The sequence below is a fragment of the Vulpes vulpes genome, unplaced genomic scaffold (genome assembly GCF_048418805.1).
Source record: "Vulpes vulpes isolate BD-2025 unplaced genomic scaffold, VulVul3 u000000690, whole genome shotgun sequence".
In the NCBI taxonomy this organism is placed as follows: Eukaryota; Metazoa; Chordata; class Mammalia; order Carnivora; family Canidae; genus Vulpes; species Vulpes vulpes.
In genome coordinates, this window is record NW_027325818.1 from 38,624 (window position 1) to 62,747 (window position 24,124).

Here is a 24,124-nt window from a genome sequence, read left to right on the forward strand (position 1 = left end):
CCCATTTAGGTCTTTCATCCATTTCTAATTTATTCTTGTGTATTGTAAGAAAGTGGTCCAGTTTCATTCTTCTGCATGTAGCTGTCCAGTTTTCCCAACACCATTTGTTAAAGAGACTTCTTTCCATTGGTTATTCTTTCTTGCTTTGTTGAAGATTAGTTGACCATATAGTTGTGGTTCCACTTCTGGGCTTTCTATTCTGTTCCATTGATCTATGTGTCTGTTTTGTGTACCAGTACCATACTGTTTTAATGACTACAAATTTGTAATGTAGCTTGAAATCTGGAATTGTGATGCCTCCACCTTTGTGGTTGCTTTTTCAGGATTGCTTTAGCTATTCAGAGTCTTTTGTTGTTCCATATAAATTTTAGGATTGTTTGTTCTAGCTCTGTGAAAAATGCTGGTTGTATTTTTGAAAATTTCACTAGAGAGGCTGAACAAATTTGAGCTGCCAGGAGAAAGAATCAGCATACTTGAGGATATATCAACAAAGATTATGCAATCTGAAGAACAGAAGAAAAGAATAATCGAGAAAAATAATAGAACCCAAGAGAAATGTAGGACACAATTTAGAGCATCAACTCATATGGAATGTGAGTATCAGAAGGAGAGTAAGGAGCAGAAAATATATTCAAAGAAATCATGGCTGAATTCACCTCAAATTTGATGAAAAACATTGATCTATATACATACAAAGAAACATACATGATCTATATACATCAAAGAAACTCGGTGATCTCCAGGTAGAATAAACAGAGATCTACACCCAGAAGCATAATAGTAAAAATATTAAAAAGCCAAAAATAAACAGAACATCTTGCAAGCAATATGAGAAAAATGACTTGTCATGTACAAGGGAACCCAAATAAAGTTATTAGCTGACTTCTGTTCAGAAAAAAAATGGAGGCCCAAAGGAAGTGGAATGAAGAGACAAACGAAAAAATAGACTCTTAAATACAGAGAACAAACTGGTGATTGCCAGAAGGGAGGTTGGTTGGGGGTGGGAATGGGTGAACTAGATAAAGGGGATTAAGAGTACACTTAACTTGGGGCACCTGGCTGACTCAGGAAATAGAGTTGAGACTCTTGGTCTCAGGGTCATGAGTTGAAGCCCCATGTTGGACATAGACCTTACTTTAAAAAACATAGGTAACAAATTTTTTTAAAAGAGTACACTTGGGATCCCTGGGTGGCGCAGCAGTTTGGCGCCTGCCTTTGGCCCAGGGCGCGATCCTGGAGACCTGGGATCGAGTCCCACATCGGGCTCCCGGTGCATGGAGCCTGCTTCTCCCTCTGCCTGTGTCTCTGCCATTTCTCTCTCTCTCTCTCTGTGACTATCATAAATAAAAAAAGTAAAAAATAAAAAATTCTTAAAAAAAAGAGTACACTTAATTTGATGAGCCCTGAAAAATGTATAGACTTGTTGAATCATGATATCATATACCTGACACTAATATAATCCTGTATGTTAATTGCACTTGAATTTTTTATTTAAATTCAATTTGCCAACATATAGTATAACACCAGTGCACTTCACATCATATGCCCCCCTTATAATTGAATTTTTAGATGAAAAAATAGAGTAAAAATAATTATAAAACATAATATGATTCCATATGTCTCCTTTCTTAACTGATCTAAAAATCAATTGTATAAAACAGTGTAATTGTGTTGTTGGAGCTACAGCATATAAAAGTGTAATATATTTGATAATAACAAAATTAAGGAGGTATGCAGGAATGAAGCAATATTGAGTTAAGGAAATAATACCAAATGGTAACTCAAATCCACAGGAACAAATGAAGACCACCAGAAGTGGTAAATTACAAGATTAATATTATAAAATATAAATATCTATTTTCCTCTCAGCTTCTTTAAAAGATATAAAATTATATAGAGAGATTTGAGATGATGGCGGCTGAGTGGGAGGACCCTAAGCTTGTCTAGTTCCACAAGATAGATAGATAACTATCCAATCATCCTGAATACCCCAGAAATCAACCTGAAGACTGACAGATCAAATTCCACAATTAAGAAGAAGCCGTAGAAGACACATCAAAGAAGGTAGGAATTACATAGACATGCTTTAGGGGAGAAACAGATCGTGGGTGCTGCCAAAGGGAGAGAGCTATGGTTGCAGAGAAAGGCAAGAGAAAGAAAAGAAGAGGGAGGGAGGGAAGTAGGGAGGAGAGAAGGAGAGAAGGGTGATGAGAATGCATAAGGAGAACATTTCCTCAAAGCCATTGATTGGGAAAATGAAAAGGGCTTACTTTCTTGAGTTCTTACAACCATTAGGGCTTAAGGACTGGAATTTTAAAGAGCAGCAGGCTTGACTGGGATGGAGCCATGAGAGCACTGCCCTACTCCTAGATAGAAGGAGGCAAACAACCAGGGAGGGGGCAGATGGCATGGAAGCAGCAATCTGAAGGGCACTTGGGTACACAGAAGGGAGATTATTTGCACTTCCTGGAGTGTGTCCCTGAGAGGTGGAGTTCAGGGAGATTCCTCTCAAGGACAAAGGAGTTGTTTGGCACCATTTCCTTCCCCCAGCCTTCACCCATATAAAACAATTAATAATAGACATAAAGGAACTCATTAGTAATAATACAATAATAGTAGGCGACTTTAACATCCAGTTTGCATCAATAGATAGATCATCTAAGCAGAAAATCAACAAGGAAACAATGAGTTTGAATGACACACTGGACCAAATGGACTTAACAAATATATTCAGAACATTCCATCCTAAAGTAGCAAAATACATATTCCTTTCACATTCACATGGGATATTCTCCAGAGAAGATCATGTACAGAACAGACCTAGGTCACAGATCAGGCCTCAATCAATACAAAAAGATTGAAATCATACCATGAGTCTTTTCTGACTGCAATGCTATGAAACTTGAAATCAACCACAAATAAAAATTTGGAAAGACCACAAATACATAGAGGTTAAGCAATATGCTACTAAACAATGAATGGGTTGACCAGGAAATGGAAGAAGAAATTTTTTTCAATACATGGAAATAAATGAAAAGGAAAACACAATAGTCTAAAACTGCTGGGATGCAGCAGAGGCAGTCCTAAGAGAGAAGTATATAATAATACAGGCCTACCTTAAGAAGCAAGAAAAATTTCAAACAACTTTACCTAAAGGAGCTAAAAAAAGAACAACAAAAATTAAAACCAGCAGAAGGAAGGAAATAACAAAGACTAGAACAAAAATAAATTATATAGAATATTTAAAAACACAATAGGACAGATCAATGAAACCAGGAGCTGGTTCTTTGAATATATTAATAAAATTGATAAGCCTCTAATCAGACTTATTAAAAAGAAAAGAGAAAAGGCCCAAATAAATAAAATCACAAATGAGAAAGGAGAAATAAAAACCAACAACACAGAAATACAAATGGTTATAAGAGAAAATTATGAAAAACTATATACCAACAAATTGGACAACCTAGAAGAAATGGATAAATCCCTAGAAACACATAAACTACCAAAACTGAAACAGGGAGAAATAGAAAACTTGAACAGACCAATAACCAGGAAAGAAATTGAATCAATAATCCGAAAACTCCCTACACACAAAAGTCCAGGGCCAGATGGTATTACCAGTGAATTCTACCAAACATTTAAAGAAGAGTTATTACCTATTATTCTCAAACTATTCCAAAAGAAAAAAAATCAGAAAAGGAAGGAAAACTCCTAAATTCATTCTAGAAGGCCAGCATTACCCTAATACCAAAACTAGATAAAGACACCACACACAAAAAAAGAACTACAGGCCAATATCCCTGGTGAACACAGATACAAAAATTCTCAACAAGATGCTAGCAAACCAAATCCAACTATACATTAAAAAGAATCATTCACCACCATCAAGTGAGATTTATTCCTCAGTAGCAAGGGTGGTTCAAAATTCTCAAGTCAATCAACACGATACACCACAGTGATAAAAGAAAGAATAAGAACCACATGATCCTTTGAATAGATGCAGAAAAAGCATTTGACAAAGTACAATATCCATTCATGATAAAAATCCTCCACTAGTAGGGTTAGAGGGAACATATCTCAACATCATAAAGGCCATATATGAAAAAAAACACAGCTAATATCATCCTCAATGGGGAAAAACTGAGAGCTTTCCCTCTACGGTCAGGAATAAGACAAGGATGTCTATTCTCACCACTGATATTTAACATCATACTAGAAGTCCTAGCCATGGCAATCAGACAACAAAAAGAAAAGGCAGCCAAATTGGTAAGGAAGAAGTAAAATTTTCACTATTTTCAGGTGACATGATACTGTATATAGAAAACCCTAGAGGTGCCTAGATGGCTTAGTTGGTTAAGTGTCTAACTTGTGCTTTTGGCTCAGGTCATGACCTCATGGGTCATGGGATTGAGCCCCATGTCGGGGCCCCCACTAAACAGGAAGCCTGCTTGAGATTCTCTCCCTCTGCCCCTCCCCCAACTCTTTCTTTCTGTAGAATAAATAAATAAATCTTATAAAAAAGAGCACTCAAAAGACTAACAAAAAATTTCTAGAACGGATATAGGAATTCAGTAAAGTCACAGGATACAAAATCAGCATACAGCAATCTGTTGCATTTTTATACACCAATAATGAAGCATCACAAAAGAGAAATCAAGGAATCAATTCCATTTACAATTGCACCAAAAACCATAAGATACCTAGAAATAAGCCTAACCAAAGAGATAAAAGACGTGTACTCTGAAAGCTATAAGAAAGTGATGAAGGAAATTGAAGATGACACAAAGAAATGGAAAAACATTCCATGTTCATAAATTGGAAGACTATTATTAAAATGTCTGTATTACCCAAACAATCTACACATTTCATGCAAACCCTATCAAAATATCAATAGCATTTTTCACAGAGCTAGAACAAATTATTCTAAAATGTGTATGAACCACAAAGACCCCAAATAGCCAGAGCAACATTGAAAAAGATAAGCAAAGCTAGAGGCATCACAATTCCAGACTTCAAGTTACATTACAAAGTTGTAGTGATCAAAACAGTATGGAACTGGCACAAAAATAGACACATAGATTGTGGAACGGTATTAAAAAATCCAGAAAAGAACACACAGCTATATCGTCAACTAATCTTTGAGTGAAGGAAAGAATATCCACTGGAAAAAAGCAGTTTCTTCAACAAATGGTGTTGGGAAAACTGGACCACTTCCATATACCATGCACAAAAATAAATTCCAAGTGGATTAAAGAATAATCCTAGAAGATAACACAGGTAGTAATCTTTGTGACATCAGCCATAGCAACTTTGTACTAGATATGTCTCCTGAGGCGAGGGAAGCAAGAGCAAAAATGAACTTTTGAGACTTCATCAAGTTAAAAAGCTTCTAGGGACTCCTGGGTGGCTCAGCGGTTGAGCGTCTGCCTTTGGCTCAGGGTGTGATCCTGGAGTTCCGGGATCTAGTCCTGCATCAGGCTTCCTGCATGGAGCCTGCTTCTCCCTCTCTCTATATGTGTTTCTCATGAATAAATAAATAAAATCTTTAAAAAAGGATAAAACGTTTCTCTGATTAGCAAATGAAACAATCTACAAAACTAAAAGGCAGTCTGCAAAATGGGAGAAGGTATTTACAAAGGACATATCTGATAAAAGGTTAGTATCCAAAGTATATAAAGAATTTATAAAACACAACACCCTAAAAACAAATAACCCAGTTAAGAAATGGGCAGAAGAAATGAATAGACATTTTTCCAGAGAAGACATCCAGATGGCCAACATACACATGAAAGATGCTAAACATCATTTATCATCAGGGAAATACAAATCAAAACTGCAATGAGACATCAACTTGCACTTGTGAGATTGACTAAAATTAATAACACAAGAAACAACAGGTGTTGGCAAAGATGTGGAGAAAGGGAACTCTCTTACACTGTTGTAGTAATGCAAACTGGTGCAGCCACTCCGGAGAACAGTATGGAGGTTTTCTAAAATTAAAAAAAAATTACCCTGTGATTTAGCAATTGCAATACCAGGTATATACCCAAAGGATACAAAAGTACTAATTCGAAGGTATACATGCACCCTGATGTTTATAGCAGCATTATCAACAATAGCCAAATTATTGGAAGTGTGCAAATGTCCATTGACTGATGAATGGATGAAGATGTGATATATATGATGGAATATTACTCAGGCATAAAAAAGAATGAAATCTTCCTATTTTCAATGACATGGATGGAGCTAGAGTGTATTACGCCAAGTGAAATAAGTCAAAGAAAGATAAATACCATATGATTTCACTCATGTGGAATTTAAGAAACGAAACAAACAATCTTGGGCCTGGGGGAGAGAGAGGCAAACCAAGAAACAGACTGTTAACTATAAAGAACATACCAATGGTTACCACAGGGGAGGTTGATGGGTTGAAGGGTTAAATAGGTAATGGGGATTAAGGAGTGCATTTGTTGTGATGAGCACTGGGCATTGTATGTAAGTGTTGAATCACTAAATTCTACACCTGAAGTTAACAGTACACTGTATGTTAACTAACTGGAATTTAAGTAAAAACTTAAAAAAATGGAATTCAAAAGTGATGTCACTTCCGTGACTAGTTTACAAAAGATTGTTACTTCTGTTTTGCTAGCAAACTCTCTATTACTTTCTCAGCTTGCACATTTTCATAAAGCAAGCTGCCAAATTGGAGAGGTCTAGATGGCAATTGACAAGAGGAAATGAGGCCCTCACTCCAATAACCATGAGGAATTTAATTCTAGCACCAACCATGTGAGTTTGAAAGCATATCCTTCCCCCTTGGAGCCTTGAAATGCCCAAAGCCCCCTAACAACTTGGCTGTAGCATGGGAGATAACTTGAGCCCCAAGACCCATCTCAGCTCTGCCTGAATTCCTGACCCACTGAAACTGTGCAATAGTAAATATGTGTTCTTCTAAGTCAAGAAATACCAAATTATATGAAGTAACAAAAAAAATGTATTGTTGAGTTTTTAACAAATACAGATAAAAGGATTTAAAAAGATATATTATGCCCACAGCAGCTATAAAAAGCTAGAGTAACTAATCTCAGGGAAAAAATAAGAATTTAAAATAAAAACTATTACTAGAGTTAAAGAGGAGCGTTTTAGAATGAGAAAAGGATCAATCCATCAAGAAGGTATAACAATTATAAATATATATGCATTTAACAACAGAACCCCAAAATACACGAAGGAAAAACTGGCAGAATTGAAAGCAGAAATAGATAATTTAACAATATTTTGAACACTTCAATACACCATTTTCAATAATGCATAGAACAACTAGGAAGATCAGCAAGGAAAAAGAAATCTTAAGCCAACCAGACCTAATACATCTATAGAACTCTTCATCCAACAACAGAATGCATATTCTTCCCAAGTACATTTAGAACACTTTCCAGGATGGACTATATGTTAGGTCATAAAACAAGCCTTGAAAAGTTTAAAAGGATTCAATTCACACAAAGTATATTCAATGACCAAAATGGAATGAAATTTGAAATCAGTAACAGAAAGAAATTTGAGAAACTCACAAATATGTGGAAATTAACACACTCCTTAAAAAAAAATTTTAAGTGTTTTATTCATTCAGAGAGTAGATTGTGTTCCACATATGCCAAGGTCCACTGAATTCAACAAGTTTGTGAACATGGATGTGTGTGTAACATCATTGGCACTGAATCAGTTTGGTTTCAGAAAGTGCCAATAAGCTGGATAAGATGGCATCATTAGGCAGAGCTTGACCTGTACAGTCTTTTAGAAGAGGATGATAGAGTCCCAGTTACCTGGCAAGAATTCTTTCCAGAAACAATGGGAATCACCTAAGAATCTCCTCTTATTTTCCTTTCTTTTCCATAAATTAATTACAGCTTACGAAATTAATTCCTTTTTAATCAAGTCAGTGTCTAACACAATGAACCTAAAGACTGAGTATCCAGTAATGTTTCAAACACTGTTTTCAACGAATTTACAACATTTGGTATGCTTGTAATTGTTGTGATTTAGAGTTATTTTTTCTTCTTAAAACATGATAGTGTTTACTTTTTAATAAGCAACATCACTCCAAAGTTACAATAGGATCCCCTAGGAACAAAATAATTTTAAAACATGAATTCAGTTATTTATCACAACAATCCTATGCAATAGGAACACTATTATCCTAACTTTATAGTAAACTGAAATATAACGAGATTAATAATTTATCCAAAAGCATCTTATTGGTCTAAGGATAAACTACAGATTCCTTAGATTTTCAATCAAGATCCTCCATAATCTGGCCCCAAATGCCTTTTTAAAGTTAGATCTCACTCCTAACTGAAAATAGTACTTATTAGAACCTACCACATCTTCTGCTTCTTGCCTATAAGCCTCAATCCCACCACTGTCCCACCCAAGATGCCCTCTTCTTTGCCCTTTGCCTACCTGGATTTTCCCCATTACATAAAATTCTGCTCTAGTGTCAGCTCTTCCATGGAGACATCTCTGATCATTCTCACCCAGTGGCATTCACAAGACAACCGACTCTTGCCAGTACTACCTTGTAACTTCTCTTGACATAGTGCCTTATATTGTCATTTAAATAAATAACATACTCCTAAATAACCAATGGGTCAAAGAAGAATCACAAGGGAAATTAAGATTTTGAGCTGAAGCAAAAGGGATATACAACATACCAAAAGTTATGGGAAGTACAAAAAAACAGAGCTTAGAGGGGAGTGTATAGCTGTATGTGCCTATATTACAAAAAATAAGAAAGACCTCAAATCAAGTAATTTAATCTTCCATCTTAACACACTAAAAAATGAAGAGCAAACTAAATCAAAAGCATACAAAAAGAATGAAATATGAAATTTTAAAGCATAAATTAATGAAATAGGGTGCTTTGATGGCTCAGTCGGTTAAGCCTTTGACTCAGGTCATGATCCCAGAGTCCTGGGATCGAGTCCCACATAGGGCTCCCTGTTCCACGGGGAGCCTGCCTCTCCCTCTATCTCTCCCTCAGCCTCTGCCTCCCTCTCTCTCTGTCTCTCATGAATAAATGAATAAAACATTTTTAAAAAGAAATTAATGAAGTAGAGAAACAAATGATAGAGATAATCAACAAAACCAAAGTTGATTCTTTAGAGAGATCAACAAAACTAACAAACCTCATCTGACCAGGAGAAAAAGAGGACTCAAATTACTAAAATCAAGAATAACAGATGAGACCCATGTAGAATTATGAAGAATTAATACTGTGAACTTAATGTTTACCAACAAATTGGACAACTTTGATAAGGTGTACAAATTTCTAGAAAGACACAAATTACTGAATCTGACTCAAGAAGCAAAGGAAATCTGAACAGATTGATCATAATTACAGAGATAGAATCAGTAATATAAAACTTCCCACAAAGAAAAACCTAGGCCCAGATAGCTTCACTGATAAATTTTACCAAACATTTAAAGAACTGTTACCAATTCTGCACAAATGCTTCCAAAAATAGAAGAGGAAGCAGCACTTGCAAACTCATTCTATGAGGCCAGTATTTGACACCAAAACCAAAGACATCACAAGAACAATATTATTCAGCCATCAAAAAGAATGAAATCTTGCCATTTTCAGTGATGTGGATGGAACTAGAGTGTATTAGGCCAAGCAAAATGAGTCAGTTTAGAGGACAAATACCATATGATTTCACTCATATGTGGTATTTAAGAAACAAAACAGATGAACATAGGAAAAGGGAGAAAAATATATAGAGAGGATAACCTAAGACTCTTAACTACAGAGAACCAAGAAATTGCTGAAGGGGATGTGGGTAGGGGGAATGGGCTAAATGGGTAATGGTATTAAGGAAGGCACTTGTGTTGAGCACAGGTTTTATATGTAAGTGATGAATCACTAAATTCTACTCCTGAAACTAATATTACACTGTATGTTAACTAATTAGAATTTAAATAATAACTTGAAAAAAAGAAAAACAAAAAATATGGATAGACAAAAAATAAAAATAAAATGAAAATGAAAAATAAATAAACTTAATTGTTTCCTTTAAAAGCCTTATCTCAAAAAAAAAAAAAAAAAAGAAAGAAAAGAAAAGAAAAAAAAATAAAAGCCTTATCTCCAAATACAGTCACACTGGGGATTAGGGCTTCAACATATGGATTTCAGGGTGACACAATTGAGTTCATAACAAGCACTTAAGGTAAATATAGGAGTTAATCTTCCTGACCTTGGATTAGACAAGGCCCTATTAGATATGGCATCAAAAAGCATAAGCAACTAAAGAAAACATAAGCTGGAATTTATCAAATTAATAACATTTCTGCTTCAAAAGATCTCTTCAAGAAAGTTAAAAACAACTCAGAATATGTTAGAAAGTATTGACAAATCACATATCCGATTAAGGATTTGAATCTATAACATATAAAGTACTCCACAACTCAATAAGAAAGATAACCTCATTTTATTTTATTTCTTTATTTTTTTAATTTAAATTCAATTTGCCAAAATATAGTAGTACATCATTAGTTATTGTACTACATCCAATGTAGTTTTCAGTAATTAATCAGTTGTGTATGACCTAATTTTAAATGGTCAAAGAATCTGTATTGACATTTCTCCAAAGAAGATGTTTAAATGGCCAATAAGTACATGAAAAAATGCTGAACATTATTAGTCACTAGGACCAATGCAGATCCCGATAATGAGATACCATATCACACCCCCTACGATGGCTATAATCAAAAAGACAGAAAATAACAAGTGTTCCTGAGGATATGGAGAAAATGGAATCCTCATACACTGTTGGTAGGAATGTAAAATGGTGCAGCCACTTTGGAAAATAGTCTGGCAGTTCTTAGAAGATTAAGCAGAATTACCATACGGTCTAGCAATTTCACTCCTAGGTATATGCCCAAAAGAAATGAAACAATATTCGCTCAAAAGCTGTGTATATCCATGAATGTTCATAGCAGTATTATTTATAATAGCCAAAAAGTGGAAACAACCTAAATATCCACCAACTGATAATTGGATAAATATGATGCATTCACACAATGGAATTTTTTTAGTAATAAAAAGATGAAGCACTGATAACACTCTACAACACAGATGAACCTTGAAAACATTATGCTAAGTGAAAGAACTCAAAAATGAAAGGCCATATATTGTATGATTAGTATGTAAACTGTGGAACTTCTTTGCAGAATAAGTTGGTAATGATTATCAACATTTAATACACACATAGTAAAGTATTTAGGGAGAAGTATACTGATACTTGCAACTTACTTTGAAATGTATCAAAAAGATGGATTGATGGATAGATAAGTGATAGAAAAGTATGGTAAAACATTAATACTTGGATCCAGATGATGTACATACAGATGTCCACTGCAAGATTTTGTCATTTTTTTCTGTTTATTTGAAAATGTTCATAATACAATTTGGGGAAAAAATAATACACATAAATCTGTGACTCAGCAGTTCTAATAATTTACCTTGGGAAAAAAAAGAATTTACTGAGGAAACCTTGGGAAAAAGAGAATTTACTTGATACACTGGTACATTTGCACAAAGGTGTATATATATTCATTACAGCATTGATTATCGTGATGAAGCATTAGGTACAACCTAAATGTTTTCAGTAGGAAAATGGTTATATGATTAGCCATTTAGTAGAATGCCATATAGCCATTAAAAAAAATAAGGCAGGTATCTTTAAAATTGTCTCTAAGATATATATGGAAAAAAGTTAGATACAATATAGTATATTACTCTTTGATGATTTTTATATATGCATAGTATTTCTCTGAAAGGATAGAGGAAACTGGTGAGACTGGTTTCTTTCAGAGAGGAGGTTTGGCAAGGGAATGATATAATTCTGGGTAGGAGAAAGACTTTCACAATATGCCTGTTGGTATTTCTTTACAGGGGTTGGGAGGACAGGACAGGGAGGGGAGTTAGTTTTGTTTTGTTTTGCTTGAAAGGAGTTAGTTCTTTTTTAAAGATTTTATTTATTTATTCATGAGAGACACAGAAAGAGAGGCAGAGAGAGACAGGCAGAGGGAGAAGGAGGCTCCATGCAGGGAGCCGACGTGGGACTCCATCCCGGGACTCCAGGACCATGTCCTGAGCCGAAGGTGGCGCTAAACCGCGGAGCCACCAGGGATCCCCAGGGAGTTAGTTTTTAAAGAAAATGAATCATACTGTATATATTGGGAAGCAGTATAACGTCTTGGTTAGGAACTCAGTCTCTGAAGTGAAACAGAAGTTGATAGTTGAGTCCTGCTTCATTATTTATTAGTTAAATGATCTTAGGCAAATATTTAATCTAAGCCTCATGGAGAAAATACAGGTACCCACCTCTTAGGGTTGATGTAAAAATTAAATAGATAATTCATGCAAAACACTCCATTTGTAAGCTATAACTATCTTTGTATAGCTTATATTTAGAATAATTATAATTTTATTACAAAAAGTATAGTTTTAAGTTTTCCTTAAAATAATAATCTTTATCTACTTCTTGCTTAGTATATAAACTCCCTCCAACTCTTTTTTGAAATATTTGTCTTTCTTCTTCCAGATACATTAAGGTACATTATAAATTAATTACCTATAGAATTAGAAGTCTGAAGCTTTCTTTTTTTTAAGGATTTTATTTTTTTATTCATGACAGATGAATCTCTGTCTGATTATCTCTGAGAGAGAGAGAGAGACAGAGAGAGAGAGAGAGAGAGAGAGGCAGAGACACAGGCAGACGGAGAAGCAGGCTCCATGCAGGGAGCCTGAATGTGGGACTCGATCCCTGGTCTCCAAGATCACGCCCTGGGCTGAAGGCGGCGCTAAACCGCTGAACCACCCTGGCTGCCATGAGGCTTTCTATGGAAACCTACAAATAATAGTTAAAATTCTTCCATGTTATAATATGCTGGTATCTCACGTAGTTGAAGGCTAGCCTAGGTCTGATTTGTGGTTTCACTTTTATGGTTTAGGAATCAAAGTGCCTTTATTGTTTCAAAAGCAGGAATAGGAGTAATGGGATCAGTTAGTTACTATGGCTGCCTATAAAGCCTATAGTGATAATTGACCAGCTCTGTATCTTCATTCTCTTTTTCCTCAGGACTTCATATTATCCACAGCCTAGATGAAGTCAATTTCATACAGAACCTTGTGTTTTACATTGAAGCTGCATATAAAACTGCTGTAAGTTCTCATTTTGGAATTGATCTTAAACATATGATGTTTATAAAAATACTGGACAACCCATTCCTTCTCCTAATGCTACCCCTCATAGTAAACCAATCTATAAGGCTTCTAATAGAAATTGCCTTCAGCCTCTTTATTTATTAAGCTTGATCATCCTGTTTGCCTTCTCTCCAAGGGAGTTACAGAGGCAAAAGGGTCAAGATGCTGTATGCTTCCACTCTGTAAAGTATGGAAAGTGTCAAACTCTGTAATATCTCATGTTATGTATTTGAAAATCTGGAGCTAAATTGTGGTCTTATTTTAATAGTCTATGGAGCAAGATGACTAGGGAGTATAATGGGTCAATTAGCTTCTTAGAAATAAAATTTAGTCATGTGTTTGATATTATCTATAGACATTGATTCAGTGCTTACTATACAAAAAAATGTTTCTTTTTCTCACAACTACCATATGAGGTAGGTTTATATTAAATCATATTATATTTAACCTCCCCTCTCTCAGGGATCAGTGTTCTTCATTGCATAATGTTTGTTGTATTTAAAATGGCTGTGTCCTTTCCCCTTTATTCCCTGTCACTATTTTTTATATTCCCCAAATATTCCTTCTCCAATTGACTTATTTCACTCAGCATAATACCCTCCAGTTCCATCCACATCGAAGCAAATGGTGGGTATTTGTCGTTTCTAATGGCTGAGTAATATTCCATTGTACATAAACCACAAAAATGAGTGGGAAATATCAGAAAGGGAGACAGAACATGAGAGACTCCTAACTCTGGGAACCGAACTAGGGGTGGGGGAAGAGGAGGTGGGTGGGGGGGGTGGGGGTGACTGGGTGACGGACACTGAGGGGCACTTGATGGGATGAGCACTGGGTGTTATTCTATATGTTGGCAAATTGAACACCAATAAAAATAAATTTACAAAAAAATAATAAAATAAAATGGCTGTGTCATAAATAATCCAGTGTTTTTTTAGCCATTTATTTGCTTAATTTGTTTAGTTGTTTATTTAGCTGTTTTATGTGTGTGGTAAATCTGTGACTTGTCACTCCATATTTGCCAGAAGAATAAGCTTAACACAGACATATCTGATACAAATAGACATTATGTATTGACTGATCACTTTGCCTTCCAGTACCATTGGCCTGCTCTGGTCCAGGGTACAAGTCAGGCTTCTCTGGCCTCTCCATTGCAGCCAGGGGTTGCAGCAGGAGAATTAATTATATGTGCCTTCTCATACTCTAATCATGCTGCATAAATTAGAGTAGAGCTGGGTTTGGGGACAAGTGAGGCTAGCCATGGGATACATATGGCTTACCTTCCAGAAGCTTCCCTTTAACTCAGAGTTTTTATATAAAAGGTAATTTAAGGTAAATATAGAAACAAATATAGGTTTATGTGTGTATGCGCACATACATGTGTACACATCGCATGGGTATTTCCAAATTATGTTCAATGAGAGGGCCTAGAAGCGACACCATAGTGGCAACGAGCACCGGTGCACAGGTCTTGGATTATAACTGTTCGTTCTGTAATAAGAGAAACCAGGATTCCTTGTAGAAGAGGCTGATTCTAGGGCTGGGGTGAGGAAACTACAAGATGAAACTACATTATCTTATAGTGACAGAAAGTGAGGAAGTGTTCAAAACGAATGGGGCATGTCAAAAGTGTTGCAGGGCCAACCTGCAAGAACTCCCAATGGCTAAAGCTGGAACAACTTGAGCAATGAAACAAATAACAATAATGGTTTATTATAACCTAGAGAAGAATCTAAAGATCTATCAGTTCATGCTGATATAAATAAGTAAATAAAGAAATGAGGGAAAAAGGACAGCTCTTCCCTAAAGAAGAATCACAGTTAACTGAAGAGGTAATGAAGGAACTAAAAAAAATCACCATTGTGACACCACTGTCATGACTGTTGCAGACAGAATTCACCAATGGATGCTAAATTAGTGGGCAGATGTTTGAGGAGATAGAGGATATTTGCATGGTTGTCAAGTATCATTCTCAAGATAGTTATTAATCACAAAGGGGAAAATAATAATTTACACTTCGGACTGAGAGTACTTGGATTCTAATCCTAGCTCTGTCACTTATTAGCTGTGTGGCCTTGGGTGAGTCACTTAACCTCTCTTTGCACCTCAGTTTCATTGTCTATAAGGATTAAGGAAGATAGTAGTACAAAGTGCATAGGTTAGTGCATGGTACATTGTCAATGCCAATAGAGAGTAAAAATAGAATATATATTTAAGATAAAACACTGGGGTGCAGTTTAGGCTCCATTTTCTAGACCTGAGTATCTGCCTTGATGAAACATTTTGAGAAGCACTTGTCTACATGGGCTGAGTTATAGTTCTTAGGCTTGATTAACTGTTGAGGAGTCTTCCAACTTCATAGAGGTCACAATAGAATTTAAAGCTATTAGGGAAAGAGCTACAGGGGCAACCCAACTCATTGGCATCTCCTTAATAAGCATTGTGGGTACATGTATGTATGACAAATTAGCTACTGTGTGAGCCTTTTATTCAAGAGTTGTGTGTCTAGTAATCATTTAATAGTAATGACTTGCTAATGGTATGTTGGTTATTTTATGCTAGGACTTCGGGATATGGGAACGTGGAGATAAGACTAACCAAGGGATCTCAGAATTGAATGCCAGTTCAGTTGGAATGGCAAAGGTAATTTGCTTTGCTTTGTCTGTACCAAGTGTGGGGTCAGGAAATACATCTTTGCCATAGAAAGGCTTAACGTGAATTTGGATCATCATCAAATTGTTCCTTTTAAGACACAGCAAAATTTGGATTCTCCCATAAAACTATGGACATGTAGGTAAAGAAAGATTCATTTCATAAGCTCCAGATTTGTATGTCCAACGGCTTTTGTAGCATATCTCTACTTATATATACCACAAAGGCCTCTCAGAACATATATTTTAAAGATTTATTCAATTTACTTGAGAGAGAGAGAGAGAGAGAGAGAGAGAGAGAGAGAAGTGAGTGCACATACACACAGTGGCTGGGTGGAGGGAGGAAAGAAAGAAATCTCCAGCAGGCTCCCCACTGAGGGCAGAGCCCAACACGGGGCTCGATCTCGTGACCCTGAGATCATGCCCTGAGCTGAAATCAAGAGTCAAGATGCTTAACTGACTGAGCCACCCAGGCACCCCAGAGAACATACCTTAAACTAAATTCATCTTCTCCATCATTACAAAAATGAAGAGGCCTAGCATTTCTTGTGTGCTGGTGTCATACTTGCAGCTACCCTGCCAAAAGAATGGTTTATTATAAATTTATCTGTGCCATGTTCAAATTATTTTTAAAGTATGATGCTTGGCTTGATAATACTATATCTTATGCTGTATCTTTTTTAAAATGCAGTTTTAAAGAATTCAGCCACTGGAGATAAAAAAATAAAACAATAAAATTTTAAAAATCAAATGAAATATTTTTATTTATTTATTTTATTTATTTATTTATTCATGAGAGACACACACAGAGGTGGGGGGAGAGGCAGAGACACAGGCAGAAGGAGAAGCAGGCTCCATGCAGGGAACCTGACATGGGGCTTGATCCCGGGTCTCCAGGATCAGGCCCAGGGCTGAAGGCAGCGCTAAACTGCTGAGCCACCGGGGCTGCCCAAAATGTATTTTTATTGAGATATAATTGACATATAACTTTGTGTAAGTTTGAAGTATCCAATATATTGATTTAATACGTTCTTATTGTAATATGATTACCACCGAAGTGTTAGATAACACCTCTATCACATCATATAATTATCATTTTTTTGTGGTAGGAATGATTAATATTTAGTCTCTTAGCAATTTAGAAGTTTATAATACATTATTATTGTTCATATTCACTGTGCTGTGCATTAGATCTCCAGAACTTATTTATCTGCTGGTTGCAAATATTTTACCTTTTTAAAAAAAGATTTATTTATTTTAGAAAAAGACAGAGAACAAGCACATGGGGGGAGAGGCAGAGGGAGAGAATCTTCAAGCAGACTCCCCACTGAGCATAGAGTCCCATGTGGAGCTCAATCCCATAACCCGTGAAACTATGATCTGAGCTGAAACCAAGAGTCAGTCGCTTAACGGACTGAGCCACCCAGGCGCCCTGCAAGTTTGTACCTTTAAACAAAATCTCCTTGATTCCTCCATCCTCCAACCCCTGGTAACCACCATTTTGCTGGGTATTTTTAATTTGGCTTTTTAAGTTCCACATATAAGTGATATAGTACAGCATTTGTCTTTCTCTAACTTCTCTCACTTAGCTTATGCCTTCAAGTCCATCTCTGTTGTCAGAAATGGCAGGATTTCCATCTGTCTCATAGTTGAATGATATTCCTGTGTGTGTGTGTGTGTGTGTGTGTGTGTGTGATGTCTTCTTTATCCACTGCATCTGTTGACAGTGCTTCTGTTTATTGGCTATTGTGAATAATGCTTCAATAAACATGGTGGTGCATATATCTCTTTGATATCCTCTTTTCATTTCCTTTGTGTATATACCCAAGAACAGAATTGCTGGATCAATCAATCATATGATAGCCCTATTTTAAGTTTTTGAGGAACCCCCATAGTGTTTTCTGTAGTGGCAGAACCAATTTGCATTCCATCCAACAATGTACAAGAGCTCCCTTTTCTTCACATTCCCATGCCAACACTAGTTACCACTTGTCCTTTTGATAATAGCCATTCTTACAGGTGTGAAATGATATTATATTGTAGTTTTTATTTGCATTTCCCTGTTGATTAGTGACTTTGAACATCTTTTCGTGTACCTAATGGCCATCTGTATGTCCTCTTAGGAAAAAATATCTATTCAATTCCTCTGCTCCTTTTATAATTGAATTTTTTAAATTATTGAGTTGTCTGAGTTCTTTATATATTTTAGATATTAACTTCTACAGTTTGCAAATATTTTCTCCTATTCCATAGGTTGCCTTTTTATTTCTTTCATTGTTTCTTTTCTTGTGCAAGAACTTGCAGTCCCACTTGTTGATTCTTGATTTTATTTCTTGTGCTCTCAGTGTCATATCTAAAAAATCATTGCTAAGGCCAATTTAAAGAAGCTCTTTTCATATGTTTTCTTTTAGAAGTTTTACAGTATCAGGTCTTATATTTAGTCCATGTGAAGTTAATCTTTGTGAGGGTGTAAGGTAGGGGTCCAGCTTCATTCCTCTGCATGTGGTTATCTAGTTTTCTCAACACCATTTGTTGAAGAGACTGCTCTAAATTGACTGTTCCTGGCTCCCTTATCAAATATTGACTGTAAACGCAGGGGTTTATTTCTGACTTTTATTCTGTTCCATTGGTCTATGTGCCTACTTTTATACCCACATAATACTATTTTAATGACTATATCTTTGTAGTATAGTTTAAAATCAAAATATATGATGTCTCCAGCTTTATTCTTCTTTCTCATGATTATTTTGGCTATTTGGTGTCTTTGTGTGATTCCAGACAAATTTTAGGATTCTTTATCTATTTCTGTGAAAAAAAAATGACATTGGAAATTTGATAGGGATTGCATCAGATCTATAAATGGCATTTGGTGGTATGGACATTTTAACAATATTATTTCTTCCAATTCATAGAACATGGCATAGCTTTCCATTTGTTTGTGTCTTTAATTTCTTTCATCAAAGTGCTGTAGTTTTCACTGTACAGATCTTTCACCTCCTTAGTTAAATTTACCCTAAAGTATTTTATTTCTTTTGATGCTATTGTGAATGGGATAGTTTTCTGTCTTCTTTCTGCAGCCGTTTTTGGCTGTTAATGTACAGAAGTGCCCCTGATTTCTATATGCTGATTTTATATCCTGCAACTTTACTGAATTCATTGATTGGTTCCAACAGGTTTTGGTTGAGTTTACAATTTTCTGTATATAATATCATATCATCCTCAAATAATGACAATTTTACTTCTTCCTTTCTGATTTGGATGCCTCTTATTTCTTTGTCTTACCTAATTGCTCTAGGTAGGACTTCAGATATTATGTGGAATAAGAGTGGTGTGAGTGGGCATCCTTGTCTTGCTCCTGATCTTAGAGGAAAGGCTTTCAATTTTTCACTGTTTTTTTTTTTTTATTTGGATTCTGGTTAGTTTCAGGTGTACAATGTAGTGATTCAACACTTATGTTCAACACTTATATACAACACCTGGTGCTCATCACAAGTGTTAGCTGTGGGTTTGTTATATATGGCCTTTATTATGTTCAGATATGTTCCCTCTATACTGAATTTGTTGAGGGTTTTTACCATGAAAAGATGTTTACGACCTCCATCTTAACTGCTTCTGGGATAATATGAGAGGAAAAAAAAAACCTTCAGAGGCCCCTGAAAATAAAGAATGCTACATTGTTATTTTCTATTCTGCTGAACATATTCAAAATGACTTCATATGCACGGATATGATACTGGTGTACAGGGAGAAGAAATCTATATCTTTTGCTGAAAATGTCCTTTCTTTCTTTGCTCTTCATAGGCAGCCCTGGAAGCATTGGATGAACTGGACCTGTTTGGTGTGAAAGGTGGGCCCCAATCAGTTATCCATGTCCTAGCTGATGAAGTACAACACTGCCAGGTAAGAGAATAATGAACCACATTATAAAAAGTTTTACTCTTACCCAGACTCAGAATGAGCATGGCCATTAGAATAAGGAGACCTGAGAGTACATAATCTGATTTATTACTATCTGCCAAAAGTGTCTTATCCAAGCTTCCTATACTGAGTTAAGTTTGATATAGCATGAACTATAACATAGATCATAGTCCTGAACCATAGTTCGCTCATCCATGGCTATAAAGGGATCCTATCATAGTATGTAGAATTCTAATTCACAGTTGTCGTATCAAGGGTCTGTGGGCTCTGTTCCTTTCCTAAATATACCAAGAAAACAAGAGGTGACTGATTTTGAGTATTCTTCTTGATAGTGGCTTTGAAACATTCTCTTGTCTCCAGTTGTCTCTAGGCATAGATGTTTGGAGATTAGACTGTTTAAGTGGTAAATATGTATCCTCAATTTTGTTTGAGGTTACTCTCTGTATTGAAAGAGTAAGGTTCTTCTCGTTGGCAAGATTACTTTCTCCCTGTCTTCAAACCCTGATTAGATACCCATAATAAATATACACTTATCTTCTCATTTTAAAAATGTGAAATTTTCCCTAGAAAAGATAAATGTCAGCAGTGTAGGAGCTGATCCTTCCACATCCTGCTTCTTGGCAGCTACATCTTCTCTTATCTTTGTACTTAAATGGTTGCTAATGGAGCAAGGGGATTGTGGACAAGATGATGTTTAGAGTATTCTTTATCCGTGAGCAGCTGCTTAAGATTCAGGATTAGGAAGCATTGAGAGCAGTATTAAGACAAGGCATGATTTACAGAAATAGCTAGTTTTCTAAGCTCTTACTTAGAAATTATTCTTGAATTATTATCAAATTCAGTGTTGAATATAATTGAATCATTATTATGGTATAATGTTTAGATTTTTCTCCCGAGTGATCCTCTTCCACATAATCGTTTGAAACTAAGGCTGTTTGTTTTATAATCCCAAGTTGTTTACTAATATGCCAGTTTTGGCTTCCTTTCTTCCTTTTTAGTCTATCCTTAATTCGATACTACCCCGGGCTTCAACATCCAAAGAGGTAGATGCTAGTCTGCTCTCAGTTATTTCCTTCCCAGCCTTTGCAGTAGAGGATAGCCAGTTGGTAGAGCTCACAAAGCAAGAAATCATCACCAAGCTTCAGGTATGTCCATATGTGCCCTTCTTTTCTTTAGAGCTTTGACTTTAAGGAGAAACTAATATCACTGGGGTTCTGAGTCAGTGATATTACCAAATGATCAGTGTTAATACCACCAGTAATAGAACATATTGACATCATGTATCCCTGATACAGTGTACTGAAAAGTGCACAGCACCAATGTGGTATCCGTGCAACTAATGCATTATCTTAGTCTAATCATGAGAAAACACAAGACCAAATTGAGGGCCATACTACAAAATAACTGATGAGTTCTTTAAGTGTCAAGGTGATGAAAAACAAGACTGAGGAACTGTCACAGATTGGAGGAGACTAAGGAGATGTGACAACTGAATGCAATGGGATCCTGAAATGGATTTGGGAACAGAAAAAAAAAGCCATTAGTGGGAAAACTGGTGAAATCCAAATAAGTTCTGTACTTTGGTTAATAGCATTGTACCAAGGTTAATTTTTTAGTTTTGATAAATGCCCTGCAGTTATGTAAGATGTTAATATAAAGGGGAAGTGGATGAAGAGTAATGGGGATTCTGTACTGTTTCTGCAACTCTTCTATAAGTTCTCAAGTTATCTCAAAATTTAAAAAGATATGTTGTCTTTTTTTAAAAAGCCTGTTGCTCTCTTATGAACTGTGGGAACAGGACCACATATATTAGCAATTGGGCTGTTACAGACTTACCCTATAGTGGAAAGTGATGGAGAGGATAATATTAGAAACTCTGCTTTAGTGAAGAGCCCTAGACCTCACTTGAACCCACATTGATGGCTGAAATCAGTTTCTGCTGCTCGGCTGATATCGAGGGTTTTTTTTTTTTTTTAAAGATTTATTTATTTATTTATTTATTTATTTATTTATTTATTTATTTATGAGAGACACAGACTGAGAGAGAGAAGCAGAGACATAAGCAGGGAGCCCGATGCGGAACTCGATCCCAGATCCTGGGATCACGACCTAAGCTGAAGGCAGGCGCCCAACCGCTGAGCCACCCAGGCGTCCCTCAGAGGGTTTCTTTTAAATTACCTTTTATTATTTTTTAAATATTGTATCTGTATTGGTGATAGGTTACAATTGCACATGTTGCAATTATATGGATTCATTATATGGATATACAAATGGACATGCTTCCGACTTTTTTCTCTGCATTCCCAGGGTCGTTATGGTTGCTGTCGCTTTCTACGAGATGGATATAAAACCCCTAAAGAGGTAGGTTTCTTTTCCCCAAAACAAGTACAAAGTAGAATGGTCACTACTATCTGCAGTCTCATTCAGAGAAAATACTTAACTCATTGGTGGTACTTCAAATAATCACTAAGTAGGATAACAATAACTGATGTTTGCTCCCTTTGTTGGGGTTAGTTGCCTTTATGTTTTTTGTTTGTGAGCCTTTATAGATCAAATAAAATAGAGGAAGGTGTAGTTCTTCCACTTCTTGGAGCTGGTTGGTTTCAGAAAAAAAAAAAAACCTACTGAGAGATGCTTAAATCAGTGGATGAGAGGTTAAGCAGAAACAGAAGATTTTGAATAGTCTCAAAGTATCTCCCTCCCAAATACTGAATAATTACAAAGGGGAAAATCTTCCCTTCAGTAGATATTTCTGCCCCCTTCCACCTTTTGCAGTTGGTTAGTTCTGAACAATACCTGATCTTGAAAAGTTAACATCCTTTTGTTCCACTTGTCCAAGGTTCTCCTTGGAATTATCAATGGAGAAAAATCATTATTATTAAAGGGAATGAATGGTCAATACGAAGCACTTTACTGGCAATGTAAACATTGTTTAAGGCCTTTTTTTCATTATTGAGCTCAAACTCTTCTGATCTACTTCCTTTCTTCTACTTTGTTCTTTAGCCCCTTTGATTTCTCTCTACCAATCTGTTAACATTATGCTCTGAAATATCATCAGAAGCTCCTAAGTGATCAATCCAATAGCCTTTTCTCAGTCCTTATTGAACTTGACTCCTCTGTAGTCCATTACTGTTACCTACCCTTCCATTTTCTTGAAATTCTTTTCCCATTTCATTTCCACAGTACTACACTATCCTAATTATTCTCTTTTTGACTTCCCTCACTGAACTATGAGGCTTTACCAAGATTCTGTTCTTGGGTCATTTGTTTACTATATGTAGGTGCTACAACGGTAACTTGTCCTTCAAGTGTTACCTCTACGAGGATGATTCCCAAACCCTCATCTCTTGCTGTCCTTGTAAACATTTCTATTTGTATGTTCTTATGCTACCTCAAATTTAACAAATATAAAATAACACTCATGTTTACTATAAACTAATCTCACTTCTTCATATACCTGCCTGTAGCATCATTCTTATCCCAGTTCTACTAGTTACAAGTCACATCACAAAGTACTTGCTAAGGGAGGAGGAGTATGTACTGTGCTCTGCCTTCTCTGAAACAAGCTCTCAGAAGTGAAAGGCTGTATTCTGATACCTCTGAACTAAAGATGTAAGTCTGACTTTGCAGTGATAAGATAGACTTTGTTTATTGTGTTCTTACCAGGATCCCAGTCGCCTGTACTACGAACCATCTGAGTTGAAGTTATTTGAAAATATCGAGTGTGAATGGCCACTGTTCTGGACATACTTTATCCTCGATGGAGTCTTTGGTGGCAATGCAGAACAGGTAATATGCTGGGGAGACAGCTTTTCAGCAGAATGTCTTTGTCTTGCAGTTAATGGCTGTGCTGACCCTGTGACAAAATGGGAGTTCCCTATTAGAAAAGACGGAGTCTTCTAGAGACTAGCCATTGAGGGCACTAGGTTAAGAGTTGGAAGACCTTTATATTGCCATTGCTCAGACTTGGCTTTTAACAAATACAGAGAGCAAAACAGCAAGCCCTGTCCTCTTGCCTCAGCTGTTAGAGGTATTTCACTTTACTTCCTGGCTTTGTGTATCTTTTATTTTTTAAATATATCTTGGAAATGATGTTCTAATGTTAGCCCCCTCAAAAACTCCCAAAACAACAACCCATTTATATCTGTCCTTGCCCCCTGAAAACATGGTCATCATCGCTTTTTGAGCTTCATGAATAAAGTAATTTAGAAACCATCATTGGAAAATAAACTGGGATATTTGATCAAGTTTAGTGTCAGGCATTCTACAAGCTAGCTAGCTATGGTCT

At 36.1% G+C, this 24,124-nt stretch overlaps 1 protein-coding gene across 19 annotated transcripts in view; it reads left to right on the forward strand.

The window, feature by feature from the left end:
• The window catches only part of PHKA1 (phosphorylase kinase regulatory subunit alpha 1), a 157,629-nt gene that overhangs the window by 16,738 nt on the left and 116,767 nt on the right, over positions 1–24,124 (forward strand). For 17 of the 19 annotated variants that reach the window (XR_011999375.1, XM_072746326.1, XM_072746331.1 and 14 more), the window contains exons 5-10: positions 13,143–13,225; positions 15,830–15,910; positions 19,720–19,818; positions 20,835–20,981; positions 22,144–22,197; positions 23,503–23,625. Coding sequence is in view for 18 of the 19 variants with exons in the window: in XM_072746326.1 (XP_072602427.1) it covers positions 13,143–13,225; positions 15,830–15,910; positions 19,720–19,818; positions 20,835–20,981; positions 22,144–22,197; positions 23,503–23,625 (587 nt within the window). In the remaining variant the exon portion in view is untranslated. The remainder of the gene's footprint in view (positions 1–13,142; positions 13,226–15,829; positions 15,911–19,719; positions 19,819–20,834; positions 20,982–22,143; positions 22,198–23,502; positions 23,626–24,124) is intronic. The other 2 variants (XM_072746333.1, XM_072746334.1) reach the window with 1 other exon arrangement.